Source organism: Sabethes cyaneus, chromosome 3 (assembly GCF_943734655.1).
Source record: "Sabethes cyaneus chromosome 3, idSabCyanKW18_F2, whole genome shotgun sequence".
NCBI classification, from domain to species: Eukaryota; Metazoa; Arthropoda; class Insecta; order Diptera; family Culicidae; genus Sabethes; species Sabethes cyaneus.
In genome coordinates, this window is record NC_071355.1 from 195,848,866 (window position 1) to 195,876,469 (window position 27,604).

A 27,604-nucleotide genomic window follows, 5' to 3' on the forward strand; every position below is an offset into this window, starting at 1 on the left:
AATCCAGATTATGAATATTTTTTCAACTAAAAAATTGGCAGTAGGAACTTAAAAGTGCGCCATGTTTCACAGAGAATAAATCAATTACTGGTAGCAAGCAACCAGAATTGTTTAAATTTACTACTAAAAATTTTAATTTTTTAAGGACATTCTGAATAGTATCGACCAAGTTTTAGCCAAATCCGACCTATTTACAGGTAGACTCACTCATTGGTGGAACTAGGGGGGGGGGGGGGGGGCTAGGGGGGTCTAAGCCCTCTCTAGAAAAGATTTAGCCCCCCCTAGGAAAGTTGACCAAGTTTTTTAATTTTTGAAAAACCAATAGTTAGATAACTAAAGGTACGAAAAACTTCAGAGTAAAGTTTATTTGCATAACTGTTTTAAGATTCCAGGCATTAATGTGCATTAAATTTTAATATGCCGACGAAATAAAACGGTTGAAAAAAATTCCGGGGGCTATAGCCCCCCTAGAAATGAGCGCTAGTTCCGCATGGACTCACTTAAGAGTGTATAACTTTAATCTACCAATTTCCACACACTCCCTCCTTAACTCCTCCCTTCCTTAAGGCACCTTAAGGTCTTAGTTACAAATTAAAATCGCTTTGGCGTTGGCTCGAATTACTCCATAGACACCAACACCAAGACTTAAAGTCGCTAAAAATACTTTACAATCGAATTAACAGTCGAGAGGAGCAGTAGGTTGGAATTTCTCTAACATCGATTCATCTCCATAATCGTTTTCAATCAACAATTTGTATCGAACCATTCAATAGTTTAAAGGTTACAGCAATTAGACAAGAAAATATTCCTAAAGATACGTAACGTTAGCATGGATGGCGATCACGAAACTACCTCGGTTTGCGCGCTCCAATCAATGGAACGCTTGGTAGCTCTGCAGGATATGGATATCACTTTTTGCGGATGAAAGTGAGTATTTCATACAAATGATACTAAAGCGATAACTTCACATCATCCGAGTTGGATTGTAGCATCTCCTATAAACTTTGTAATATTTACACGTTTTCAGCCGCGGACGCACCTAAGATTAATTAAATACTGGGATAACTCTAGTTAACAACTAGATGACTTTGTGTACAAAAAGGCTAAAGCTTAGTTTCTTAGAATCTAGATTACAGTAACAATCAGGATTTGGGGAACCGGAAATCGGACTTGTTTTCCGTTGCATCGGTTTTCACTACCGCTGGCGTAATGTTGACCGCAGCCCCAGGGACAGCCTCTACGGCCTTTGGCTGGGCGGCCACCGATTCACTTCGTTTGAAAACCACCTTCGACTCGGCGGCATCTTTACGATCCCAACCATGTTCGATTTCATGATGGTGGTGATGCTCATGTGGATCCGGAGAGGGGAACCATTCGGAAATCCACACCGGTTTCCAAATCTGTTTCCACGCTGGTAGCCAAATTTCCTTCCATCCGGGGACCCAAATTTGCTTCCATGCTTCCTTCCATTCCAGTTTTTTGTCTGGAACCCAGATCAATTTCTTGCTTGGTTTCCAAATCTGTACCCAGGCTGCCTTCCATTCAAGTTTTTTCTCAGGAACCCACACCTAGAACGGTTAATGAATTATAATTTCAACTGAGAAAGTAAATCTTAATCTTCCGAATGACAAACCTGCTTCTTCTCAGTACGCCACACCTGTTTCCATGCTTCCTTCCACGCTAGTTTTTTATCGTCAACCCAAATTTGTTTCTTAGCAGGACGCCAAATCTGCTTCCAAGCAGCCTTCCACTCCAGTTTTTTATCGGATCGCCAAATTTGTTTTTGTTCGGTTTTCCAGATCTTTTTCCATGCCGATTTCCAAACTAATTTTTTCTTCCAAAGATCGTGGCTTGTGTATTCCCAACCGTCGTGGTCTTTACCTAGATATTTCTCACCCGGTATTCCAACTTTCACCCACGCTGGGTACCAGTATTGCTTCCATGCTGGAACTTGAATTTCCTTCCAGTCGGGTACTTGAATTTCCTTCCAAACCGGTTTCCAAATCTGTTTCCACGCTGGCACTTGGATTTCTTTCCAAGCGGGTACTTTTATTGGAACCCAGATTGGTTTCCAGATTTTTTTCCAATCTGGAACCTGTATTTCCTTCCATGCGGGCACTTGAATTTCCTTCCATATTGGTTTCCAGATTTGCTTCCAAGCTGGCACCTACAGTAAAAATCGATCAATATTAGTACCATTACTTTTATTCTCTTGATAAATTCTACCGATCACCGCATGCTTCTGACTAAAACGTGGCGTTAGATGTAGTAAAAGTCATATGAATGTAACCTACCATGAGTGTCTGCGTGCTCTTACCGTTCTGTATCGTGCAAACATTGTCTAGGTCATGTGAACTGTTAACTTTCAGTCCAAGCCTCACCGGAAGGTCTCAGTCGGATTCTAAACTCACAAACCATCTGATACCTTCATCATACCTGAATATCCTTCCACACCGGAATCTGCGTCGGAACCCAGATGGGTTTCCAGATTTTCTTCCAGTCCGGTTTCCAAATCTGTTTCTTTCCGGGTTTCCATATTTTCTTCCACCCTTCCTTCCATATTAGTTTCTTTTTCCAATACCCGGGATCATGGTGTTCATGATGTTCATGATGTTCCTCGACCTCGTGGTGATGAATATGATCCTCCACCACCGGTTCCACCTGGAGATTGTCCACGACCGGTTCCGGTTCGATGTGATGTTCGTCAAAGGTTACCGGGACAGCGGGTGCCGGATACTCGTAGCCCAGCCGTTTCTGGGCGCTAATCGACTCCTGTTGAACATTACTATTTTGTGTTTCCTCTGCTTTCTGGTCGATGATGGCTTTAGCACCAGCTAAAGCGACAATGTGTAGTATTATGCTGAGGGTCACCTGCGTCGGGAAATGCAAAAAGTGATTAATATTTGAAGCTTCTGTCAATCGAACCGACCGTAGTTATGAAAAATGATTGCCTGTTTAGATTGCTTAATAGGGAAAAAGTAAGTGCAATTATTGACTATTCATTCGATCAATGTGTTTATTTAATCACTGTTGAATTATCAGCTAGTTGTCACTTGGTTGTGACTTGTATAATACTAACGGCAGATCACTCTTTATGTTATGCGAACATAATAGACTAGTACTATTATTAATAAGCTGTTACTATTATTGATAGACTATTATTACTATTATTATTAGTAGACTAATAATGATATTGATGCGTTCAAAAATTCATTCAGCAATTCCATAAAAAATACATCAAAATTTAAGAGTGCTTCCATTTTGTTCAAATTTTGTATAGTTATTCTATTGTTATTATATGAAATTTTCTTGACTATTTTACATATACTTATTTTACTTTTATATTAAATTTCAATCACTTCATTATTATTTATTTTACTTGACTAAATAATAATTTATCTATTCATATGATGTTCAAGAGATCAGGGGTGTTAAACGAACGGAGGGCTGGAGGACCGACGTGTGTGATCTGCCTGAATCAACTGGAAGATGGCCCCCCCTAAAGGCCCGATAAGAGTTTACATGCCCTTACCCTTTTTCACCATCACGCAAGTTCAGTTTGTACGACGAAATCGTTGACCGAGTAACCGGATGTTTATGTTGGAAGGGATTTTTATCTATCCGTGGAATGTGCGTAAGTGCCTCTGCTTACGAGTCCACCCAACCCCTTTTGACCCTTCTTACAACATATACGTGAAAGCTGCTCGGTGAACAGTCTCGATTCTACAGTCATTCTTCTTGCATACATAGGTAAATTCTTGAAGTGATGGTGGTATACATACATAACTACAATTTAATATTTGGCCAAAATCAGCACCACGCGTAATTGATCAACACGTAGAACAAGTGGGAGTGGTTGAAGCAGGCTTGAGCTTCGACTTGTGCTTCCACTTAGGCTTGAGCTTGAACTGCAACAACTATCAAGGAGGAACAACTATTGACGAGCCAAGACCTCCTTCGGCGGACGTCAAATCGAGAATATATTAACTATTCCACACTTGCCGAAATGTCATCTTCATATGCTTGCTGCGTTTGCCTTACATTAACCTGTTATGCTACAGAATGGTATTTGAGAAAGTCAATAGCATAAACTTGGCTTTGACAGTGCCGATTAAATGTTTGCTTCAAGGGGGCAGGACCGGTGCTAGCCCATTTGTCGCTCCACGCAAACTCTTAAAATGGCGCCCCCAAAATTTAGCCGTAAAAAGTAAGTAAGATTTATACGGATGCGTCGAGACTGTCAACGAATTGATGATGAATAGCCCAGGATCGAGTACAGTGGAGAGAACTTCTTGATAAGGCACGAGCGACCTTGGCACTTCCTCCAAAAGGACCGCGAATACAGAGTTCCCACGCATCATTAGTTCGTTGACTTCAAAGCCGCATATGATACCATCGACCGAAAAAAGCTATGAAAAGTCATTGACGAGTGTAGCTTCCGCAGAAAGCTCACCAAACTGAATCTATCTACGATGGACGGTACACAGTGCAGTATTCGGATCTCGGGTAGATTGTCGAGTGTACTCGAATCACACAGAGGGCTTCAACAAGGTGATGGTCTCTCATGGCTGCTGTTCAACATAGCGCTACAAGGTGTTATGAACCAAGCGCATATCTACACGTGGAGCACGATCTTCAAAAAATCCAGTCAATTCGTTTGCTTAGCTGATGACATGGATATTATCGGCAGAACATTTGTGGCGGTGGCTGAACAGTACACCAGACTAAAGCACGAAGTCGAAAAGATTAGGTTAAAAGCAAATACGTTTAAATTAAATTAAATGCTGGCCGATAGAATCGAGGTCGACCGACACAGCTTGGGCAGTAATGTAACCTTCGACGACGATGAGTTAGAGGTAGTCGATAAATTTGTCTACCTTGGCTTACTAGTAACAGCAGTCGATGACACCAGCCGTGAGATTCGACGGCGTATTATCAACGGAAGTCGTGCTTACTATGGGCTTCACAATCAATTGCGGACGAACAGGCTAAGGCCCCGTACCAAGTGCATCCTGATACAAAACGCTTATTAGGCCGGTTGTTGACTATGAGCGTGAAACGTGGCTGATGCTTCAGAAAGACCTGCGAGTGCTCGGAGTTTTCGAGAAACGAGTGCTAAGAATGATCTTCGGCGGCACAGCTCTATGATGAATCCCCCATTCAAAAGGTGAATAAAGCTGGATGGATACGATGGGCAGAACATGTTGCAAGAAGACAACTACCCTGCAAAGATGGTGTTCGCTTCATATCCGGTAGGAACAAGACGATAAGAGGAGTGCAGCGAGCAAGAGGTCAGACCAGGTGAAGCGAGATTTGGCAAGAAGTCCGCGGAGCCCAAGGAATTGAAGAGCAGTAACCCACAACCGAGTAAATTGAAGAAATTTTATTTATCAGGCATTATCTTAGAACGAAAAGCCAACTAAGTAAGTAAGTACGTAAGCCCGGTTTTATGTTGCTAGAGGAGGAGGAATCTGTACCAAAAAATCTAAAATTGTGTTAATCGTTATTTATTGAAAACCCTTATTTTATTGATAACTTATTTATTTAATTTAGGGTATATTGCTGCTTCGTCGTAATTGCCTATTTCCGTCCTATCCAACACAAATTATTAAAACTATCAACGATTTTTATGACACTCAATGTAAAATTAGTTATTCCCCAATATTTTAGTTTGTTGACCATCATACGCGATCAATCAAAGATCTATTTAAATGCTTTTTTTTCATTAAAGAGTTCCTTGCAGCCAAATTTCCTACGTTTTTTCGTGCGACGAAGAAGAAAATGTCGGTTAGTCGTTTCAATTTCCGTCATTCATAAAATGAAAATAACTCACGCAAGGCATTGTCGTTATTCTGCAGCCAAGAAAACTTGCATGGCCTGCAGAAATTGTGCAGAATAAGATTTGTCATGCCGTCCTACACAAACACATGCGCGCTAGCTTCGTAAACATTATTGTGATTTTTAGTCCGGACGATGAAAAATTTTGATGGACGGATATTAAAATGGTACGACGAATTTGAGAAATAAAGTCAGTTGCGTAATTTCAATAAAATGCTTTAATAATCGCTTTTTAGTGAATTTAAAGTTCACGGATCCGAAGGTAAATGTGTTTGAGTCAAATCAGCACAAGAACTTTTGGAGTATTCATTAAATCCACCTAAGAGCTGATGAAAGAGTGGCTTTCCTTATCAGCCCTGTATCAACAAGAATACCATTACCAAGTCTGCTTGATAAACAAGAGATCATGGCTTCGAATATTAGTAATTTTAGGTCATTTGATGTCCAGTGTGTTTAGTACGGGTAGGTCCCTACACATTCTTCTCTCGAACTAAATTCTGGATTACTACTGATTAACGGTTAGGTCGTTTAGAAATTAGATACTTCATTATGGAGATCGCGGTGCTCCTAGTGGTCGCATATGTCAACTTTTGACAGCGTTTTGTTGTTTGTAAACAGTTCTGCTCGGTAAATGTCTTTCGTAGTTAACAACTGACGTGGTTCTGAGATATTCAGCATGCAGGAGGAGAAAACAATAATAATTATGCACAGTCAATTGCAAAATCCATCAATGTCGACACGGCAGCTAGCAAAACAAATGAATTATCCTAAAAGCACTGTGGCGCGACTGCGCGAGTGATTGAAGCGAGTGACTGCCCGAAAATGGCAAACAAAGCATTGCAATGGAACCCTTTATCATTGACTGCAGTTGAAGGTCATTCGGGAATTTCGGGTGATCACAACGTTAATGACTATGCTTTGGGGAAAAAATTGAATTACTGACCGTTGTACTATGCGGCGAATCTGTGTCCGGAAAGGTTATAAGTAAATCCCAATCCCTCAAGCTGTTAGAGAGGCTAAAATAAAAAAAATGTCCCTAGGCTTGTCCAACAGATAAGTATTGGCGATAATTAAGCGGAAGCTAAAGTCGACGGGAGCAGTCACCAGCAACATTAGAAAGTGTTCCGATTAAAAGAATGCTTAAAAAATATACACATTCGAAAGCGCCCCATTTCTAAATGATCTAAGCTTTAAGCGACAGCTAGTATGTATGAATACAGTTATGAATAGGGAAGCTGTCAAAAAAATGTTCAACCATATTGCGAAGTAATTAAAATTGGTCTGATTTGCCAATCGCTAATAAATATGCCAGTTTATTATTCTTTTCCGTGGCAGCCCTCGTTAGCCGAAAGAAAACGTCAGCTCTTCTGAGATAGTGCTTATATTAATAGGCGAAACCAATTACGTTCAACACGAGCTTAGTCGATGAAAAATGCTCGTAACTACTTGATTACAGCGTTCACTATTATGACACTAAGAGTAAAAGCATAATTATTTTAATAGAATGGATTCTTACGAAGCAAAGCGAAGCGAAGATCTTTGTGGATACAAGAATTACAGTAAATGATATGCTCATTAGTGTGTTCTACGTAAAACCAATGTAAGGTATATCATCATAGTATGAAACATGCTTCGACTAGAAAATTTCGTAAGGATTTATTGCTTTGGTGGAGGTGGAATGGAGGTCAAATCCAATTCGATAGATTATGGGGACGCATGGTTTATTTCTACCAGCACAAAACGAATCCGTAAAAAATCAGTATTGAAATCATGGTTGTCAATGTTTTTGTGCATCGAATGAACAGATTTTGACTCTCAATAGCTTTGGCTCACATGTGGGTGTATTTGCAACAGTTTTTTAGATCACAAAATAACGTATTGACAATGTAGATGTTCACACAAAATTAATTCGCTATACAACGACGAAAGACAAATCGTGCAAATTTACATAGGAAATAAGAAATAATTAGTGCACTGTAGGAGGCCACACTCATAACACTTTCTCAGTAATAAAACTGCCAGGTAGAAAACAAGCGCTATTGTTTGATACCAAGAGGACCTGTACGGTAAAACTACCTCATCGCTGAACAACGATCAACTAGATCATTGTCGGTAAACCCTTCGATATGAATAGGCATCTTCAATTAAGACAACCAACGATAGATATAGTCCAACCCAACCAGGCCCATGTGCACCGGAGGTGCAGTATGCAACCGATCTGCTTTGCCATGTAGGTATGTATGCATATCCGATGCGTTTTTCTTTTCGCACCGGCATAACATTTCTTTCGTGATGAAGCTTCGAGAAAACTACACACCGCCTCTCACCGTTACCGTGATTTTTATGTAATTGTTGCATACAAACAATGCGTACAATGAATCGCAGCTTTTCCTTCTGCCGGTTGAGAGGTGTTTATGTAGGTAGGATAAGCTCGAATCGTAAAAAAATCTTCTGATGATTACGCCATATCGAACACGTGGGACTCGTGCTGTATTCGCATTTGAAGTGCAACTATATCGGAATTATGCAATAGGCATTAGCGCCTCGCGATCGATTAATTATGTTGTGTGTGTTACGTAGTAGTGAATAACTTTGAATACAATAGTTGTCATGAAAGAAGTGACCTTATTTGGAGGAAGTTCAACCAATCAAGAGAGTGTAATTTTTCCTCATAGATGTTGGTAAGCATAATGCGAATGTGTCAAATAGTCAATTTGTAGTAAACAAGGTTGTCAGTGACTCTCCGATATGTCTTCATTAACTCTTGTAAGACGTGTACCTTTTAGTTGAAGCACATGAATTGTCAACCTGCTATTTAGTTGCAGTTTTCCCATCAACAAGTCGCAATTATCGCTATTATAACTGATCAATTACTCCGTAATTGATCCAATTAGCAATTATGTAAATGTTTCCAATGATCGGATATTAACGGCGCATGGCCAGCAACAATTTGCTCACATGCAAATTTGTTGTGATAGATCACAAGAGTTGCTCAAATTCCTTGCAACCCACCTTATCCGTTATATCACAAACAACTATGTCACTTAAATTGTTGATACCCAAAAAACATGTCATTCAAAAATCCGGCTTCGCTGTCGCTTAAAAAAGTCTAAAATTACTCATCGAAGGACAGATCTAGGTCACCAGGGTGAAATGCAGTTCATGACTAAAATTTCGCCTGTCCAGTAACTTACTTTGCGTGCCACTAAACCTTGAAACGCAAAACTCGAAGCCATTACCCAAAACAAAACCCGCAAAGGGATCAACGAGGCGGCAATCAACCGACCGACCGGTTTGCACTCAATCAACTCACATCAGTAAGCACATTTTTTCTCGAATTATTCAATATGTGTGCCTTTCTTTACACGGCCGTTGATTTGCCGGCCTGTAGATGTTCCATAATATCGATAGTAAAAAGCAAGAGGCAAACAAATTCACCTTCCGCTAAATACCGCATCACGACTGCGAGATGAAATGGCGTGTGCAGCTGAAAAACGACCGATCGTGTCTGCCGATGATGTCGGCGCTCCGTTCCAGCTCGTAGTCTGTAACTTGTGTACGAATACGGGAGGACAGGTTTTTTAAACTGACTTCTGCATGAGCCCCTATGCTGTTGCATAATAGGTAGGTAATACCGATTTGCAAATGTAGATCCGAAATATGGGGAAGTGTGTCTGTCTGCTGCGTTAGTGCGATCGACTGGTCAGTCAGTGGCTGCGTTGGCGTTGGATTATGACTAAATCGTTCGCCACTTTTGAACCAGTTGAGTGTGTCAACGGAAATTTACATTACAAACAGGACGTCGGTCGGTGAGGACGTTTTTTTTCTGTTGTCATTCAAAAATGGGTCATCCAAAATTCATAAGTCGTGGACGGATGATTGTAAGTATAACATTTTTTCAGCAATTCCGGAGGATTTATACACAGAATTTTACATTGGAGAAAAGTTAGAAACTGTACTATTGACTTTTGGAATTGCTTGTCTATTTTTATCTTACATTTTTGCAAATTTTATAAAAAATTTTATTTTATAATGTTTTAGAATTTCTGAAAATATTTGCTAATTATTTTATATAAACTTTTTTTAACGTTAACAGTTGGCCTGCGCATTGTTATCTTGTGCTATCGACAGAAGTGATTCTATAATATATCTCAGAATAGAATACCAAGTCCAACCTATCTAAACTAGATCACTAAGTTTCCGACAAAACGCATAAGCAATTGCAAAATTTTGATTAGATAAGACTTGTTCCCGCAATTATTCACCAGAATATTACACACTTAAAACTGGAATTATGTCACACTCGTCACCATCTTGGCTCCGATGACTATGTATCTAGGAAAAGTTACGCGGCATCTGCGTCTGTTTAGCATCGTCGTGCTAATTGCTTTGATTAGATTATTCACACTTACCGTGCATATGGTAACAATTAGTGCACCGCACAATAATTTGTTGCCTACACATCCAGAGGATGGGCTGTTGCAAATCGATCTACTTCTGCGCTAGAGATAATAAAAGAAAATGTTGAAGCGTAATCGGTTAGTTGGACGGTCTGTGAGTTATCCTACCACACGGTGCATGTAAGATAGACGATAACGAATTGTTTATGTTGAGTTTTGACTTAACAAACCCCGTGTTAAGTTGTGCAATGAATTGCGTGGCGCTTCAATAGGCCTTTGAGCAAATAATTTCCTGAAATCATAACGCCCTGCACCACACACCGGTGGCAAACGGTAATCTAAGCGCCAATCAAAAAGTGTGTCTGTGCGTGGACTGCGGCTGTGATCGATCAACATATCAACATTCACTTGTTATGCCAGTCGTATGCAGAAAATGGAATCTCGTGCGAAAGTGATGCACGTGCAGCGCACGCGTGTTTCTATTCCATTCTCTCGTTCTCACTATTTGGACATGGGCAATAGTGAATGCAATCTATCCCACACTGACTGATAAAATTGTTATATCTTCTTGTAGTTGTAAATAGATCTTTTTAATTTTGTGTAATTATCTTTTTAATTTTGTGCAATAGATGTTTAATAAAAACAACGATAAAGATTGTTAGTAAACTAATATTTAGCCAAAAAACTATTATTATTATTAACCATTATGGTTGTACCTCCCTGCGCTGCGGTGAGGTGCAGGAACTTTACCATGCCTGTCTGTGATGTGCAACAATAGTGCTGGAAACCTGAGTTTTAACAAAATGCCGGTAACAGCCAGGTGGAAGGAGCACTTCTAGATGCTGTTGAATGGTGAGGTAAACACGGAGATCAGCAGGAATAGGATAAGAATGGTCAGCGAAGGAGAATGGTCAAGTTGCGGAGCCACCAACACAGGATAAGGTTAAGAAGGCAATCAGTGAGCTGAAAAATGGTAAAGCTGCTGGAAAGGATAGAAATTTCTAAAAGACGAAAGCGAGCGACTGTACCAAGCAATCACCGGATTATTGTCAGGATCTGGGCGGAAGAACAAATGTCGGAGCTCAGAGGAGTAGTTGGATGGCGCCATTTGCCCTATTTGTAATGAAAGACATCGAATCGGGTGTAAAAACTGTCGAGGCATTACATTGCTCAATTCTGCCTATATCCTGTTCTGAAGACTGAGACCGTTAGCGGAGTCTTTCGTCGGCGAGTACTAAGCTGGTATTCGTGACGAATTCCACGAACGAATCAGATATTACCCTGTATTAGTTACTAGACAAGTTCCGAAACTTGCAGACTAATCATCTGTTTGTGGACTTTAAGGCAGCGTATAATTCGGTCAAACGAGGTTAGCTGTAGCAGAGGAGGCTAGGGCATAGTTTTCCGACGAAACTAGTTACGATTTGTGGGACGCTGGATAAGTCAACATCATGCGTCAGAATAGTAGCTGAGACCTCCGCCAGTTTTGTGTTGATGGATGGACTGAAGCAAGGGGATGCACTCTCTAATCTGCTATTCAACAGTGTTTTAGAAGGTGCAATACGAAGAGACTATCATCACGAAATCTTACATGGTTACAGCGAGGTTGGGTCTAACCATAAACACTGTCAAAACGAAGTACATGGTTGCTGGTAAGGAACGTGGGAATCCAAATGGTGATGATGCCGAAGTGGAGCGGGAAGAGGAACGATATGAAGTGGAGGAATTCATATACAGTATCTCCCCGCTAATCCGACACCCAATAATCCGACGACTCAATAGTCCGAATCTCGCTAATCCGGAAAATTCCGAATTAAAAATTATTGAACTTGACTTCTTTCAATCGAACATTACCTTCGTTTGGCGTCAGAATGGCCTTCTTTCTAACTAAATGGAAATGGTACATAGTGCTGCTTCTAACTACGTTCACGTTTGCTATGGCCAAAATATTTTCATTGCTATTCTCAATAGACTGATGTGCTTGCAATTATTTCGACACTAACTAAGAATTTCCAAGTATTTTGTTGACGAAATTGAGCATTACTGAGTATAAAACATAGTTATTGCGTACTTACGACAAATATTTTCAAAAATTTCCGGAGTTGTTTACGTATGTATGTAAACAAAACCACATTTCAAACTCACGCTGACGTCAGTTTGACTGTCGGATTATCGAGTCAAAATTCGCTAATCCGGCTATAAATTTGTCGGATTAGCGGGGCGGTACTGTATCTTGGTACGCTCGTGACATGTGACAACTTTATAAGCCGCGAAGCAAAAGAACGCGTTGCAATTGTGAATCGAGATTTCTACGAATTACGTAGCCAGTTTAAATCCCGTAGTTTGCAAATTCACAAAAAAGTGAACTCTAACGAACAGTAATCCTCTCGGAAGATATACTGTTATACAGAGTTCTGAATCATGGACGCCAAAGGAAGCTGATCGACGAGTAGTTGGGGTTTTTGAACATAAAATTCTGCTATCTATACTTGGTGGCAAATTGGGAAATGGAATCGCCAGATGTATCAAGCTGATATAGTAAAGGCTGTACAATGTGGCAGGCTGCCGTGGGCTGGGCACGTGGCCAGAATGCCTGATGAAAGAGCAACCAAAGCTATTTTCAACAGAGAACCAGATAAAGGCCGTAGACTTCGAGGCAGACTCCGCATTCCATGGAACTGCACTCTCGAGGTCGAAGCACTTTTGGCTTGTGTCCGAGAGGATTGGAGTAGGGCTGTCTAGGACCGATAGTACTAGAAAACCATCATTCGATTTTCGATCGAATCGAATCGACGGCAGGATCGATGACGAACCGTCGCCACTAAAGTAAACTAAGTAGGTTACCACAATAGATCAAAATAATGGTCGCAGTGGTCAAATCTTCCGACAAAAAAAAACTAAGTAGGTTGTATCACGATGAGCAAATGAAGTAAATCGAAAACAGATAAAAATTGACATCTAAACAAAATCTTTTGCCTCGTTTTCGAGAATCAGATCTTAAGAAACTTTAATTTTAGATTTGCTAGAAAAGAAAAATAGTTCCAAGTATGGTTTTTCAGTTATTTTGGCGTATCGATTCGCTGAATTAGATTATTTTTTACACGCTTCGTAAAGTACAACGAAGGGAATAAAGAATCAATTTAAAGCAAATGGTATACAGACATAGACGGAATCGAAAATAGTAACGATCAGTGACCAACCAACCGTCATATCGTGGGAACGAACTTACTTGGTGATTTGGTTTCGACGGGAATTTAATTTGCATCATAAATCTTGCAATTTAGCTAAAGTAAGTTTTCCACTAATGTGAATGGTATACGGTTTGTAAACTAAATGAAGTCATAAAAAAAATTTCAATGTGAGCAATAATTTTGACAGTTATATCCTTAGCTCTCCAGCTCTTGTAACTTTCATGCAAAAATAATTATGATTCAAATTTCGAAAATTTAACCCGAGCAGACGTAAAGGGCAAAATAATATCAATCTGTGTAATGGAATAGTGTAATGGACATAGTTGGTAAAATAACAAAAAAAAAATTGCTTCTTTAAGGCCAAAAGAATGACAAAGCAATATCATGACTGTATTGAAAGTTTGAAATAACATATTTTAGTATTTCTAAGGTATTGAACATCACATGCAGCAGCATATGAGGTATTAAACACTCCGCCTATTAAGTACTCTCCGCCAAATCTCGCTCCACCTGGTCTAACCATCTTGCTCACTGTGCTCCTGGTCGTCTTGTTCCTACCGGGTTTGAGGCGAACACCATCTTTGCAGGGTAGTTGTCCGGCATTCTTGCAACATGCCCTGTCCATCGCATCCGTCCAGCTTTAGCTACCTTCTGGATACTGGGTTCGCCATAGAGCTGTGCGAGTTCATGGTTCATCCTCCGCCTCCATACTCCGTTCTCCTGTACGCCGCCGAAGATCGTTCTTAGCACTCGTCGTTCGAAAACTCCGAGCACTCGCAAGTCCTCCTCGGGCATTGTCCATGTTTCATGCCCGTAGAGAACAACCGGTCTAATAAGCGTCTTGTACAGGATGCACTTCATACGGGGACTTAGTCTGCTCGACCGCAATTGCTTGTGGATCAAGTAAGCACGACTTCCGCTGATAATACGCCTCCGAATCTCACGGCTGGTATCATTGTCCGCCGTTACCAGTGAGCCAAGGTAGACAAATTCGTCGACTACCTCAAACTCATCGCCGTGGATCAATATACTACTGCCCAAGCGGTGTCGTTCGGCCTCGGTTCCGCTGGCCAGCATGTACTTTGTTTCAGACGTATTTACCTTTAGCCCAATCTTTTCTGCTTCGTGCTTTAGTCTGGTGTACTGTTCAGCCACCGCCACAGATGTTCTGCCGATAATATCCATGTCATCGGCAAAGCAGACGGACTGACTAGATTTGTTGAATATCGTGCCCCGCGTGTTGATATCCGTTCGGTTCATAACACCTTCTAGCGCTATGTTGAACAGCGGGCATGAAAGACCATCACCTTGACGTAGTCCTCTGTGTGATTCGAATGAACTTGACAATCCACTTGAAATCCGAACACAGCACTGTGTACCATCCATCGTAGATTTAATCAGTTTGATGAGCTCTCTGGGGAAGCTGCTCTCGTCCATGATTTTCCATAGCTGTTTCCGGTCGATGGTATCATATGCGGCTTTAAAGTCAACGAACAAATGATGCGTGGGAACTCTGTATTCACGGCCCTTTTGGAGGATTTCCGCAGTGTAAATATTTGATCCGTTGTAGACCGACCTTCGACGAAGCCGGCTTGATAAGTTCCCACAAATCTGTTCGCATTTGGTGACAGTCGGCGGAAAATGATTTGGGACAGCACTTTATAAGCGGCATTGAGAACGGTGATCGCTCGATAGTTCTCACAGTCCAACTTGTCGCCCTTTTTGTAGATCGGGCAGATAACCCCATCTTTCCACTCCTCCGGTAGCTGTTCCGTATCCCAAATTCTAACAATTAGTCGGTGCAGACAAACGGCCAGCTTTTATGGTTCCATTTTAATAAGCTCCGCTCCGATGCCATCTTTCCCAGCTGACTTGTTGTTCTTTAGCTGCATGATGGCCTCCTTAACTTCGCCTATCGTTGGGGCTGGCACCTCTTCCCCGTTTGTTGCACCGTCGAAATCGCTTTCTCCGCCGCCATGATTCTCCGCCTGGGCGCCATTCAGGTGTTCGTCGACGTGCTGCTACCAGCTATCGGTCACCTCACGATCGTCCGTCAGAATACTGCCAGTCTTATCCAAGAACATTTCGGCTCGCGGCACAAAGCCTTTGCGACATCCGTTCAGTTTCTGGTAGAACTTTCGCGTTTCGTGAGAACGATGCAGCCGCTCCAACTCTGCATATTCCGGCTCCTCCAGGTAGCGCTTTTTCTCCCGAAAGATTTGGTTTCGCTGCATCTTCTACTGTTTGTGTCTATCCACGTTCTGACGTATGGCATTGCGCATTTTGGCCGCCCGCGCAGCATTCTCCTCATCCATCACCCTCCTACATTCATCGTCAAACCAATCGTTATGCTGATTCCGGGCCATATGCCCGATGGAGATCTTCGCTACACTGCTGAAGGTTGTTTTGATAGTGTTCCAACAGTCCTCGAGAGGGGCTTCGTCCAGCTCGTCCTCTTCTTCGAGTGAATGCGCGTAGATCTAAACGCTTTAGCCGCGCGAGATCTAACCGAGGCTGGCGTCGGTACCGAATGTTGTTCACAACGGAGAGTCTTGGGCGCATCTTAACCATCGCTAGGCAGTGGTCCGAGTCAACATTAGCGCTTCGATAGGATCTGACGTCGATAATGTCAGAGAAGTGCCGACTGTCGATCAAAACGTGGTCGATCTGTGATTTTGTCTGCTTTGGTGACCTCCAGGTGTACTTGTGATGGACTCTGTGCTGGAAAAAGTTACTACGTACGGCCATATTCTTGGAGGCGGCAAAGTCGATAAGTCTTCCAGCACACCTCCTGTACCGCTACGACGTCGAACTTGTGGCTCTTCAATACGTCAGAGAGCATTCGAGTGCTCCCTTGGAAGTTGAGAGATCGGCAGTTCCACGTCCCGAGTTTCCAATCCATAGTCCTTTTTCGTCGCGTGGGTCTATTCCGATTGTTCCAGTAAGAATTTACTTGTTCTTCGTTCCGTGCTTCAGTATTTTTCTTGGTGACGGCTTGCAAAGCCTGCTACACCAACCTCCTGTTTCGCCGGAGGGCCAACGAAGCTCGAAAGAGCCCTCCTTTCCTATCGGCATACGACCTTGGCTTCCACCGGGAAGGTTCCACCTTGGCTGGTACCACGAGGAATAGGAGTTGCTGAATAAGAAGCTATGAACCATTGTAGGGTCTATTTTATGCCTACACGTGCACAAGGCACCGACGGTAAGCATTATTCAGCCGTTTACCAGCCAAAAAATAGTTACTCATACGTAGCACTAAATATGCTCTAAAACTTTGCAAAACATACCAATGTGTTATATAGAAACTGAACAAAAATATTTTTCCCCTTTAGGTGGATTACTCAAATGTTGAATTCCACCAAACAATAGACCTTTTAATTTCAAGAAATTCATCTAAAGGTTCCATAAACCTAAAACCAAGCTTTTCTACTCAAAACACAAACAACCACATTTTTTTTGGTTTCGGACCTCTGTGAAATTGTTAAATTCAGTTTTTCAGTTTCAGCTTTCAGTTTCTCTAGTTGTTGTATGACTTTTTCATATTTAATAAAGGTATACTAATACAGTGGTATTCCGATTATATCTATACCTGGTTTAATCTACACCCGATTTTAGGTACCCCCGATTTTGTCTACCGTTTTGACCCGGTTTTATCTACCTTTTTTTAAATTGTTATTTTAACCATGCGGCATGAAAATTTGGAAGATTTCATGGATTTATGCATAACAGAGAATATTTCCTTGTATTTTATAGTTTACTATATGGCATCTGTGGTGTGTAATTATACACAGAATGGATATAATAATGCTGAAGTCAAATACGCAAATAACTTCCATTTATTTTGTAACGCATAATTTTAACATTTAACAATGATCCTTTGTGAATTTTTTCTATACTGTAACGCTAACGGGCGCACCTCTTCTCCGCTAGTAACTATGGTTATCACCTTTCTCTTCTTATAAATTCTCATCTTTTGAACCATTGAATCGATTTTAATGATTTTATTACAAAAAAATTGTACTTTAATGAGCTTTTCAGAAAAAAAAAACAATAATCTGACGTTCAAAGTTTTTTAAGATTGCAAAAACATTATTTGTAGGAAACCCTTAAAATCACTTTAAAATATTCGTTATCTATTTTTTTAATAATACATTCAATGGCAAGCTAGTTGTTTACATACGATATCAAAAAACAGATGTGACATTTTTGGTTTTTGAGAGTCTTTTTTTTAAAGAAATAAAGATACGAAATTGTAATGCACTCGCATGGCGTTTTATTTTAAAGACGCATTTCTTTGTTAAATAACCCCTTTTATTACTAGTAAAAACAAAAACCATGCGTCTCCATTGTATTCTCGACACTTTATGAAAACTTAGAGTTTCTTTTGTCTACACACCATGTAAACACAAAAAGCGAATGTTTCCAATGTTTTTGCGACAATAAAAAACTGGGCTTCAGTCCAATATTTTTTCTGAAAAGCTTATTGAAATACTTTCCATTTGGTATTAACATCATTCAAATCGGTTCAATAGATCAAAAGTTATGAATTTTTAAAGAAAGATAGGTGAAAAAATGGTAACTTTTGGGACCACACTGACTCAGAAAAGAGAACCCTAAGTTCCAAATAAAAATACGGTTCTAAAATTTACTGCAAAGGAATAAGTACACAAAATTTGAATAAAATCAGAGCAATTTTGAATTTCGATATGTCTTTTTTCATAATATGCTGAGTTGACGTGCATTATGGCTAATGGTTGATATGAATAAAATGAGCCCTAAGCGCAAAATTACGCTGAAATGATACACAATTGAAGAAAATGGTCAACATTAACAATATTTTTCGTTCATTTAAATTATTTTGGAGCAATTTATTTTTCCCCAAATTTGTCTACTTTCCAAATATATCTACCAAAAATTTTCGGATGGGTAGATAAAATCGGAAAACCACTGTAGTAAAAATACACCAATTTGCCGAATATAGTATACTTATATACAGGGAACGTTATCCTCGTTATTACATACTCTCGATACAACGTCACTTGATATAACGTACACATTTTCAAGTGTGACAAATCTCTTCAGAAACTGTAAAGAAAGTTTTCTTTTCTATTTAATTTCAGGTTTCGTATTCTATTAAGACGCTCCAAAAACTTCAGTCAGCAAGAGTAGCCGACTCGTAGTCTTCGCAGGCAACATCGACATCATTACTAGAAATCTTGTGACGAGGGAGGCAATCTACGCCAGACTAAAAATACGTTTGCCTCCCACGGACAGTGACTATTGACGGCAATGAACTGGAAGTGGTTAATGAATTTGTATATTTGGGATCTCTGTTCAGCGCCGACAATAACACGAGTAAGGAAATCCAACGAGGCATTCAAGCTGGAAATCGAATCTACTTTTACCTCCGCAAGACGCTTCGATCACGGAGCATACGCCGCCGCACAAAGCTGACGATGTACAAAACGCTGATCAGACCGTTAGTCCTCTACAGACTTGTGACAATAACTTTGCTTACGAAAGACACATAGGCACTTGCCGTATTTGAACGAAAGGTGTTGCGGACTATCTTTGGCGGAGTACAAACGGAAAGCGGAGAGTGGCGGAGGCGTATGAATCACGAGCTACAAGCACTACTTGGAGAGATTCCCATCGTACACAGGGCGAAAGTTGGGAGACTACGGTGGGCCGGCTACGTCGCAAGGATGCCGGATGACTGTGCAGTGAAATCCGTTCTCGTCAAGAACCCCACTGGCACCAGGAATAGAGGGATCCAACGTGCTAGATGGCTCGACCAAGTTGAAGCTGACTTGCGTATGTCGAGACGCGCAACGAATTGGCGACGAGTAGCTCAGAACCGAGTATAATAGAGAGGAATTCTTGATACGGCAAGAGTCACCCCGTCTCTTGGCTGGTAAAGTAAGTAAGTAAGTAAGTAAGTAAGTAAGTAAGTAAGTAAGTAAGTAAGCAGAAGCTTAGTCTCGTTGCTAGTTAAAATAACAAAAATTGTAACAAAATTCGCTTTAGGCATATCAAAAAAATATCAACATATGGTATAATTTAATTAAGTCTATATCAAAATGAGTTACTAATCTAATCTAATCTAATCTAATCTCACACTAACGTAAGCCTATATTAAAATGAGTTACGAAAAAAACAGAATTCTGCCCTGCATTATAACTAAAATGTTACAATACGTACCAGAACGAGATAGAAATTTTGTAAAATATTTTGTATGTCAAAGTTTTTCTACCACATTTATAACAAACTTTGATAAAAATGTCAACATGAGCTACAATTCTATGTTTTTTTAGATCTTCAGATTGGGTTTCTTATGGATCGGGCAGAAAATTCTATCGTTTAACTCATCCGGTAGCTGTTCAGTATTCCAAAATCTAACAGTCAACCGTTGCAGACAAGTGGCCAGCTTTTCCGTTCCCATTTTAGTAAGTTCCGCTCCCCAGCCGATTTATTTTATAAATTCCCGAAAAAATTGGCGACCCTCTCATGTCTCTTAGAAGACATATGACCGATTTCGGGTCCTGGACAAGTTCCTTCGAAATCCATTCCGTGCTTGGATCAGAAAAGAAACTTGACCGGAGCATGGAACCGGCCATATGGCCTCTAAGAAACATGAAATGGTCGCCAATCGTTATTTTGTCGCGTGCTGAAGTTTTTTTGTTAAGCGACAAGACATCTATTACTGATATTGAAATGTCATTTTATGGGACCGGTTCCGGATTCATAGCGATCTCCCGGATCCCGATGGCGCGTACCATGGCTCATAACTGCAGCAAAGTAACTGATGTGACCACAGTCAATGATTTGTTTAAGAAAATCCATATGCTTCAAAAAGATTTCAATAATTTAACAAAATTGTTAAACCTAGGAACACCGCAATAACTCCGGAACTATGTGATATATGGCCACTAAATTTGGTGAGAAAATATTGAAAGTTAAAAAATGAGGGCCATTTTAGTGAATTTTTCGGTGCTAAAAATGATGTAGTCCTTAGAGGGATTGATTGTAGATCATATGCTGCTACAAAATCACACAATAATTTTTTGACCATTGGCATTTTGTACTCCAATAATAATTGACTAAGTGTAGCACCAAAGTTATCTATGATTCACTTTCGTTTTCAAAGTGGGTCATTCATGTGTTTGATGTACAAGACATTATTTCTGCTTTAATAACCTAGAATATATGTCACATTTTATAATACATTTTAAGCTATTTGGAATTCATAATTGTTTACGATCGTTGGGACATTCTTTTGAGTGAACACATCTTAAACCGTAAAAAATAAAAGAAAACTGTTCCTTATGCAATAAAGCAACAATGTTAGGAACATTAATACCGTCGCAGTTATGAAAACAAAAAAGTGAAATGACGAATAACCTTAACAAAATGCTTTCTCGAGTCGTGCTCGGTTTTCTCACTTCGTCTTTTTGATGGTCAACTGGTCACAAAAAACATCCATTTCACCCAGAGTACCAAACACTTTCGCCTCAATTTAAATCATTGTCAAATAATGCATGAGACTGCCCAAAGAGAGTAAACGAATTAAGGCTCATTATACAAACCGAACGGTTCAGTGCTTTAAGCAACTTATGTTTGGTTGAAACACACCGCACCGGTGACCGAAGTTTTGGTTTTATATCACACTAAATTAAGATTTATTATGCGTAACTGTGCTGGTATTTTTGGAGCTAACTTGGTGTAAAAATAATGTTTTTATGCATTGTATGAAATCTTGACAATAATTGTTCCCAGAAAAATATCGTTCGCTTTTGCACCTAATCTTTATGTCACTCTTCCGGCGTAGTATGCATAACATTCACACTTCTTTCACAACCTGGTCACTAAATAAGTTCCTATTTTTCAGGTTTGGTGGTAATGAATAAAACAAATCAAACAAAACACAGTTCACTGTTATATAATACCGGACCAAAGTTCAAAAGTGTCACTCGCTCCATTTGATAAAGAGTTTTTTTCCTGCTTTCCAACAAATGTGCATGTTTATTTTCACTGCAGTGCACCGGAATACACAACACCTCAGTTTGCAGTTTAAATTAACAGCCTCGCCAGAAAAAAAAATGTATGAGAAGAAAGAAGCATAAACTAACCACAAGATTCCATCGGGTCTTCATGGTTCCCGAAGCTTGATGATTTCGCACGCCGCAAACACTAGGAGTACGGTTCCTCTGCGAGGAAATTTTTGACACTGACTGGCAATTGTTTACATCCGCTACTATTTAATATATGGATCGGCAAAGGCAGCTTTACCACCTCTAAACCATTCGGTCGGGGTAGCAGCAGAAACCGACGCGACCACCCATCGAAAGCTTTTCAACCGTTTTGACGAAAGTGAGAGTGCGAGAGTAAAATTAACCTTACTGCGCAGAAATGGAGTGGAGAGAGCTTTCACTCTTCACAGACCAGGCCAGTCAGTGCGCGCCATCAGTTTGAGCCACGAATGTAAACAAACTTCACGTCACCGGAGATCGTCTCTTCCGAACGCAGTACTGCGCTGCGAGCGGCGAGAGCGGAAAATTTAACCCGCGCGCCGGTGCCGTTCACACGTGAGTACACCAAAAAAAGTGCGAATCATACACACAATACCGTTAACGTTGGAACCGGTTTGACGCTTTTTTCGGTTTTGCTTGGATGACAGTGATGTAGTGGCAAGAAGGATAAATTTTTAATATGGTACAAAAGAGATTGGTTTAAAAATTTGAATCAACTTAGATTTATTTGGTGTTTGTAAACCCACATTTATCTAATTATCAAAAATAAGTTGATTTATCTTTCAAAATCAAATGATAGTGTTTAAAATAAGGTACAGGTAACGCCTGTCTAAAATAAATCAATCACTCTACTTCCAGTAAATTAGTTAAGTTTAAATTTGTGATAAATCACTAGATTTATAATGCTGATTGATACATGTGCAGTCATGAAATTTATTGAAGACTTTTCAAAACAGTGATAATTTAGCTATTTCGTGATTATAATCTTTAGAATACATAGGTATTTATACGTAGCACAATTAAGCATCAAAGGTCAGTATTCTCATTAATGGTGAAATACCTATTAGAATATTAATAACCATTCCTAAATATATTCCAGAATACACCCCTGTGCAAACGATTAACTTTTATTCCGGAAAACGTTTTTCCCCAAAGTTGCACACTTCCCAACCATCGGTGAGCAGGTACTTATCTAACGACTGCAGTCAGCAGTCCTGTTCGTGCAGCCCTCCGTTAAACGAGCTCTAAAGATTAGAGCCTAGATTGCTTTCGCCGCGGGAACTCCGAAGCAACCTTTCCAAATCCGTTCACTGTGTCACCACCATATCCCGGTAAGCGCTGGCCATATCTGCACACGAATGCGGAATGGCTCAAGCCCATGCCTAACGAGACAACTTTTTCACCCAAGATTTGTGCAAGTTTTTCCCTCTAACGCGCGTATTTCCTAGCCTGCATCTTCCGTCATCAACGGAGAAGGCGGGAGCTTTTCTCGCTGCAGCACAAATTGCACTCGCCGACCGATTCCTGACTCGCCATCCTACCTCGCTAATAGGGCCGGTGCGCGCGCAGCGGGTGCAACTTCTTTCCTTTGCATAATACTACCAGTGCGGCCTTTTTGGTCCAGATATTACATCACCGTCATCTTTGCGGCGCTGGGACTGGCAGACTCGGCCAGTAGTGCGCCACCAGTCGCCGCTACAGTCGGCAAAACACTCTCCCAGTTCCCTCCGGCGTCAAGTGTGATGCATTTCTGCTTTGCTTTTACCGGCTGAAGCGTCCGTGCGAATTGGCCCCAAGGCCGTCGCTAATGAATACTTGCACAATGTGTGGTTGAGCGGATCTTCGCTTATCTGTTGTTATTCGTTTTGTTTTCTTCGTCAGGCAGGATGAGGAAAGATGTGATGATTGTGTATTAACTAATAAACAGCCAGTTTGTTTACGTCGATGAGTATGCTGATATCAATTACATTGAGCCTGCCCCCGTAAGCGTTGAAGGGATCAAAACTTCGGGAAGCAAATATTTAGAGCGAACATATGTACATACCTAAAAATGTTATTTGTTTTAAGAAGAAGTTCCGTTTAATGCTACTATTCTTCTGCTAGCAGACTTCATCATCAGCATCAGTCGAATCTAATTAATTTGCAGGTCGGATTCAATCTGCTTGCGTTGGTCTGATAATAAAAAATAAATAGTGGAATTGAAAGAACAAGATTCATCTTGCACAAAAATAGTAACGCCTTTGGGTATTGCTGGAAAACACAGAGGTTAGGTACTGCAGCTTAGTTCTACTTGAATAGCTATTTATCGCAATTCGCGCAACCACCATTCACCAAAAACCACAACAATTTATGGTACATATTTGCACAAGCGAATTTGCACGCTACTTGCTCGCCCCGCATCGAGCAGATTTAGAGAGTTGGTTAAAGTATAAACGACGAACCCGTGTTCGTGAAATCGTTTAAGTGCGACAAGTTTCATACATTTTTAGTATACATTTTTCTGTATACACAGTGTAATAACTAGTTAATGCCTATATTGGAAGCGGTATGAATGCACAATAATGATGCTATCCCTAACTTACATTTATGGAATAGTTTCGATAAATCATGATATTAAATTGTTTCCAATAAATACGGAGATAAACGGACCCCTAGACACAAGAAACTGTCCTCTATGCTTCACTTAGCCTATTATGGTATATTGTGCTGTACGTGCCGTTTTATCTTCACCTATTGCTATCGTGTACCAGCTAATATTTTTCGCTTACTGCTTTTGTCGATAGGTGACTAACATACATACGTGAAACTGCTCAACTGCCTGCACCGTTTTCGGAAAAGCTGACAATACAGACAGTAATTAGACAGCAGAGTTGGCCATTCTCCTTATCGACAACGTTAGTAGCCACCACCGAATGCATGTTTTTGTCATACTTCACTGCTTTACATCATTTATTTGACGACGAGCAAATTGCAACTTTTACAGTTTATGGCTATCTTTATATTTTAAATTGCCTTACATTGCATAATGGTGATCGAATTCCAATGAAAATAATATCATAGATATCATAGGAAATAATAATTTCTCCACTAAATCTGCCTTAGAATTGTAGACGAGATAAGGCTTCAATGTCCCATATAAAATAATTTACCTTGTAAATTCGAATCGCTAAAATCAACTTAGTTCAATTGCATTGCATTTTTTCTGCCTTTAAAATTTTAATGCACGTTAAATCGCTCTAGCCAGAGAGCCGAATAAAAAAACATTGCATAAACATCTCCGAAAGTTTATATAATAATTTCGCGACTATTTGCGGGAATAAAAATTGCAATAACACTTTAAGAAGCCTATTTATGAAGCCATTTATAGCAGACAGATTGGGGCATATGCGCTCGAGTCACATAAGCAGCCTGAGGCATGTGAGTAGGAACAGCCGTTACGATCCCGCGCGGCGGGCTCATAAGTGGCCCCAAAAATGAAATCAACTGATGAAAGTCACCGTTTAATACCGCATTGCTTTCAGTTATTTAACAAGCTAATTTTAGTTAGTTATGGTTAATAGTTTCTGCAGCAAAAATTACCAAAAAAGTATTTTTCTTTCGAAGGAAAAACACAAAATGAGATTTTCATGAATAGCTTCATAACCTGGAGTTCCAAAACCCTGTTTGCGTATTTCAAAATGTGGTTAATTTATTTAAAATAGCCTATCTAAATATGATACTAGTGTTACCATAAAATGTCACTAAGTTGTGATATCATTTCAAAAAATATGAACAGGGGGTGATTATAGGTTTCATTTCAGATTTGACGGATTTCACGCCAACTCGTCTACAGGGTTGGCCGCACCCTCTCAGATTTCAATGAAACTTTTTGTGTGTAAAAAGTTCATGTAAATAAACAACTTTGCATACTAGGTTTTTCAAAAATTGGTCTATACTAAGGAAAGGGCTTAATTTTTTTCTTTTTTTTTGGGCCATTGCAAATTATTTTTAAAGTTTTGGCTTGAAAAATCGGGGGACAAAAAATAGTTTGTAGGATATAAGTTGATTTTTATTATAATGACTTTAATGGTTTGACTTTACAATGTCTCGGCATAGACTTAAACATCACTTTAATTTAATACGTAATCATAACGCCTAGATAACGAAACAAAGGAATAAGAACACTTTTTAATCACCATCTAATTATAAGACTTCTATATAAGAAACTGTATATGCATTATACTAGTCTACATCGGTTGACGAAATAAATAAATAAATAAATGATCAAAACCAACCACAACCAATCGTTTTGAGTATGAAGCAGGGTTTGAAGAACAAACAATTTCTCATTAGTGCTAAAAACGACAGCGAGCAAACTGCCAGCACTGCTGAAAGTTGTAACAGTACCGGGCATCTCTCGCCTATTGCTAACGACAAATTGGAATCTGTCACAATGAACTGTCAAAGCCTGACTTAGAAAAAGAAGTGAAACGATTAAAATTTCACATCTCGTGTTCACCACGTCGCAATTCGTAGGAAATTTAATTTCCTTACATATTTCGCTGGACCAGAAGACGGATTTGGTTTGCTGATAAACATTTCGGCAATTCATACATTTAGAACGAACCATTTCGTGAATCGGTCACAAACTCGCGTTAGAGAGGATTGCCACTCGAATGAATGTGTGGTTAGGATACATAGACTGTAAATGAAGTTGAACGAGGATACACTTATTCTCAAAGGCTTCAGGCCTATTTGCATTTATGAAATGGTTCAGCAGCATATATTCTTACGTTAATTCGGTTTATTTAGGGTTGCACATTAATAATTGTTTGAGATTGACATATCGGAGAGCCATTAAGGAATCACTATAAAGTAGGTTTTAATCATTATAAAATATAAAATGAAAATTAATTTGGCTAAATACATTGCAGTTTTGAAGCTGCTTACTCTACGTAACTGCTAACAAAAGTGATTAATCCGAAATTGGACAATCCCCAACAATTAGAAAAGACCACTTCGAAATCAACGTGCCGACGGAGCAGCAGTTTACATCTTTCCTGCCATTTTTGTTTTGTTGCTTCCGGTAATCTATGGATTTCACCTTTTTTGACTGCTTTCATATCTAGATCCATTTTCAAAGATTCCCTATTGATATTCAGCTCAACTGCCATTTTTCATGCGGACCGGTCGCAACTGCGACGAATTCAATTCTGCAGTTCTAATGCTTCGTTTTCTTTCGGTTTTAACGGGTTTCAAGAGATCCCGTCTCGACAAATCTTTTTACTGTATAGTATACAAATTTTCTTTTTATGCCGAGATGTTTGAGGTCAAGAAAAATAGTGCCGCATGTATCACCGTTTCGGAATTTATTTATTATCAACGACCGTAACCCAAACTCTGCTACGTGCACACCGAACTAGACACAATACGAAAATGAAGTTACGTCTAGTAAGACTTAAGTCATGATGACACACACATATGGTCTTAGTTTGATTGAGTTGATTGTATATGCCGTTGCAAGCATAAAATGATTTTTGTTCGAATATATATGTGTCACACTGTAGTACAAAATACCTATCGGAAATTGCTGCCTTCATCAAGAAGTATCACGTAGAGAATGCGGTCCTTTGGCCGGACCTTGCCTTGGACCATTATCCCAAGAGATTACTGCAGGGGATGAACCGGCCTAAGATAAACATTTTACCGACGATCACCAACTCTCCCAACGTCCCCCAACTGCAAACGGGCGTTGTCAAAACATCAGAAGAAACAAATCCCATCCATTCCATACTGTGCGAAGTGCAGGAATGGTCCATTTTGCCCAATTCATCCCCATATACATAGATAACCCTATTAAAGCGTTTAAAACTAATTCAAAGGCAAGGGAATAAACTCGAATAGCACCGAATCATTTGAAAAATATCAGGAGAGTTAAATGTTATCGATTTGATAACGTGATGAATTCACAATCGGTCCGTTTTGCCTGATTCTCTCCTAGATCTACAAGAACACGTTCATTTGCTATTGCGTAAAAAAATCGTAAGTTTTCAACGATGGTGTCTTTAGACAAGTTTATCAATAAAATACAGTGCAACTTTTTAAAAGCGTGTAGGGCGCTATATCTCTGCATATTAGCGTTGATAGGAGGAAATGCTTATCAACT

General features: G+C 39.9%; 1 protein-coding gene across 1 annotated transcript in view; it reads right to left on the reverse strand.

The window, feature by feature from the left end:
• Positions 1-1,142: 1,142 nt before the first annotated feature.
• Positions 1,143-27,604, reverse strand: part of LOC128740564 (uncharacterized) — a 44,928-nt gene continuing 18,466 nt past the window's right edge. Inside the window, exons 2-4 of the mRNA XM_053836114.1 lie at positions 2,437-2,871; positions 1,634-2,167; positions 1,143-1,568 (exon numbers count right to left, since the gene is read on the reverse strand). Of these exons, the coding sequence (XP_053692089.1) occupies positions 1,143-1,568; positions 1,634-2,167; positions 2,437-2,871 (1,395 nt within the window). The remainder of the gene's footprint in view (positions 1,569-1,633; positions 2,168-2,436; positions 2,872-27,604) is intronic.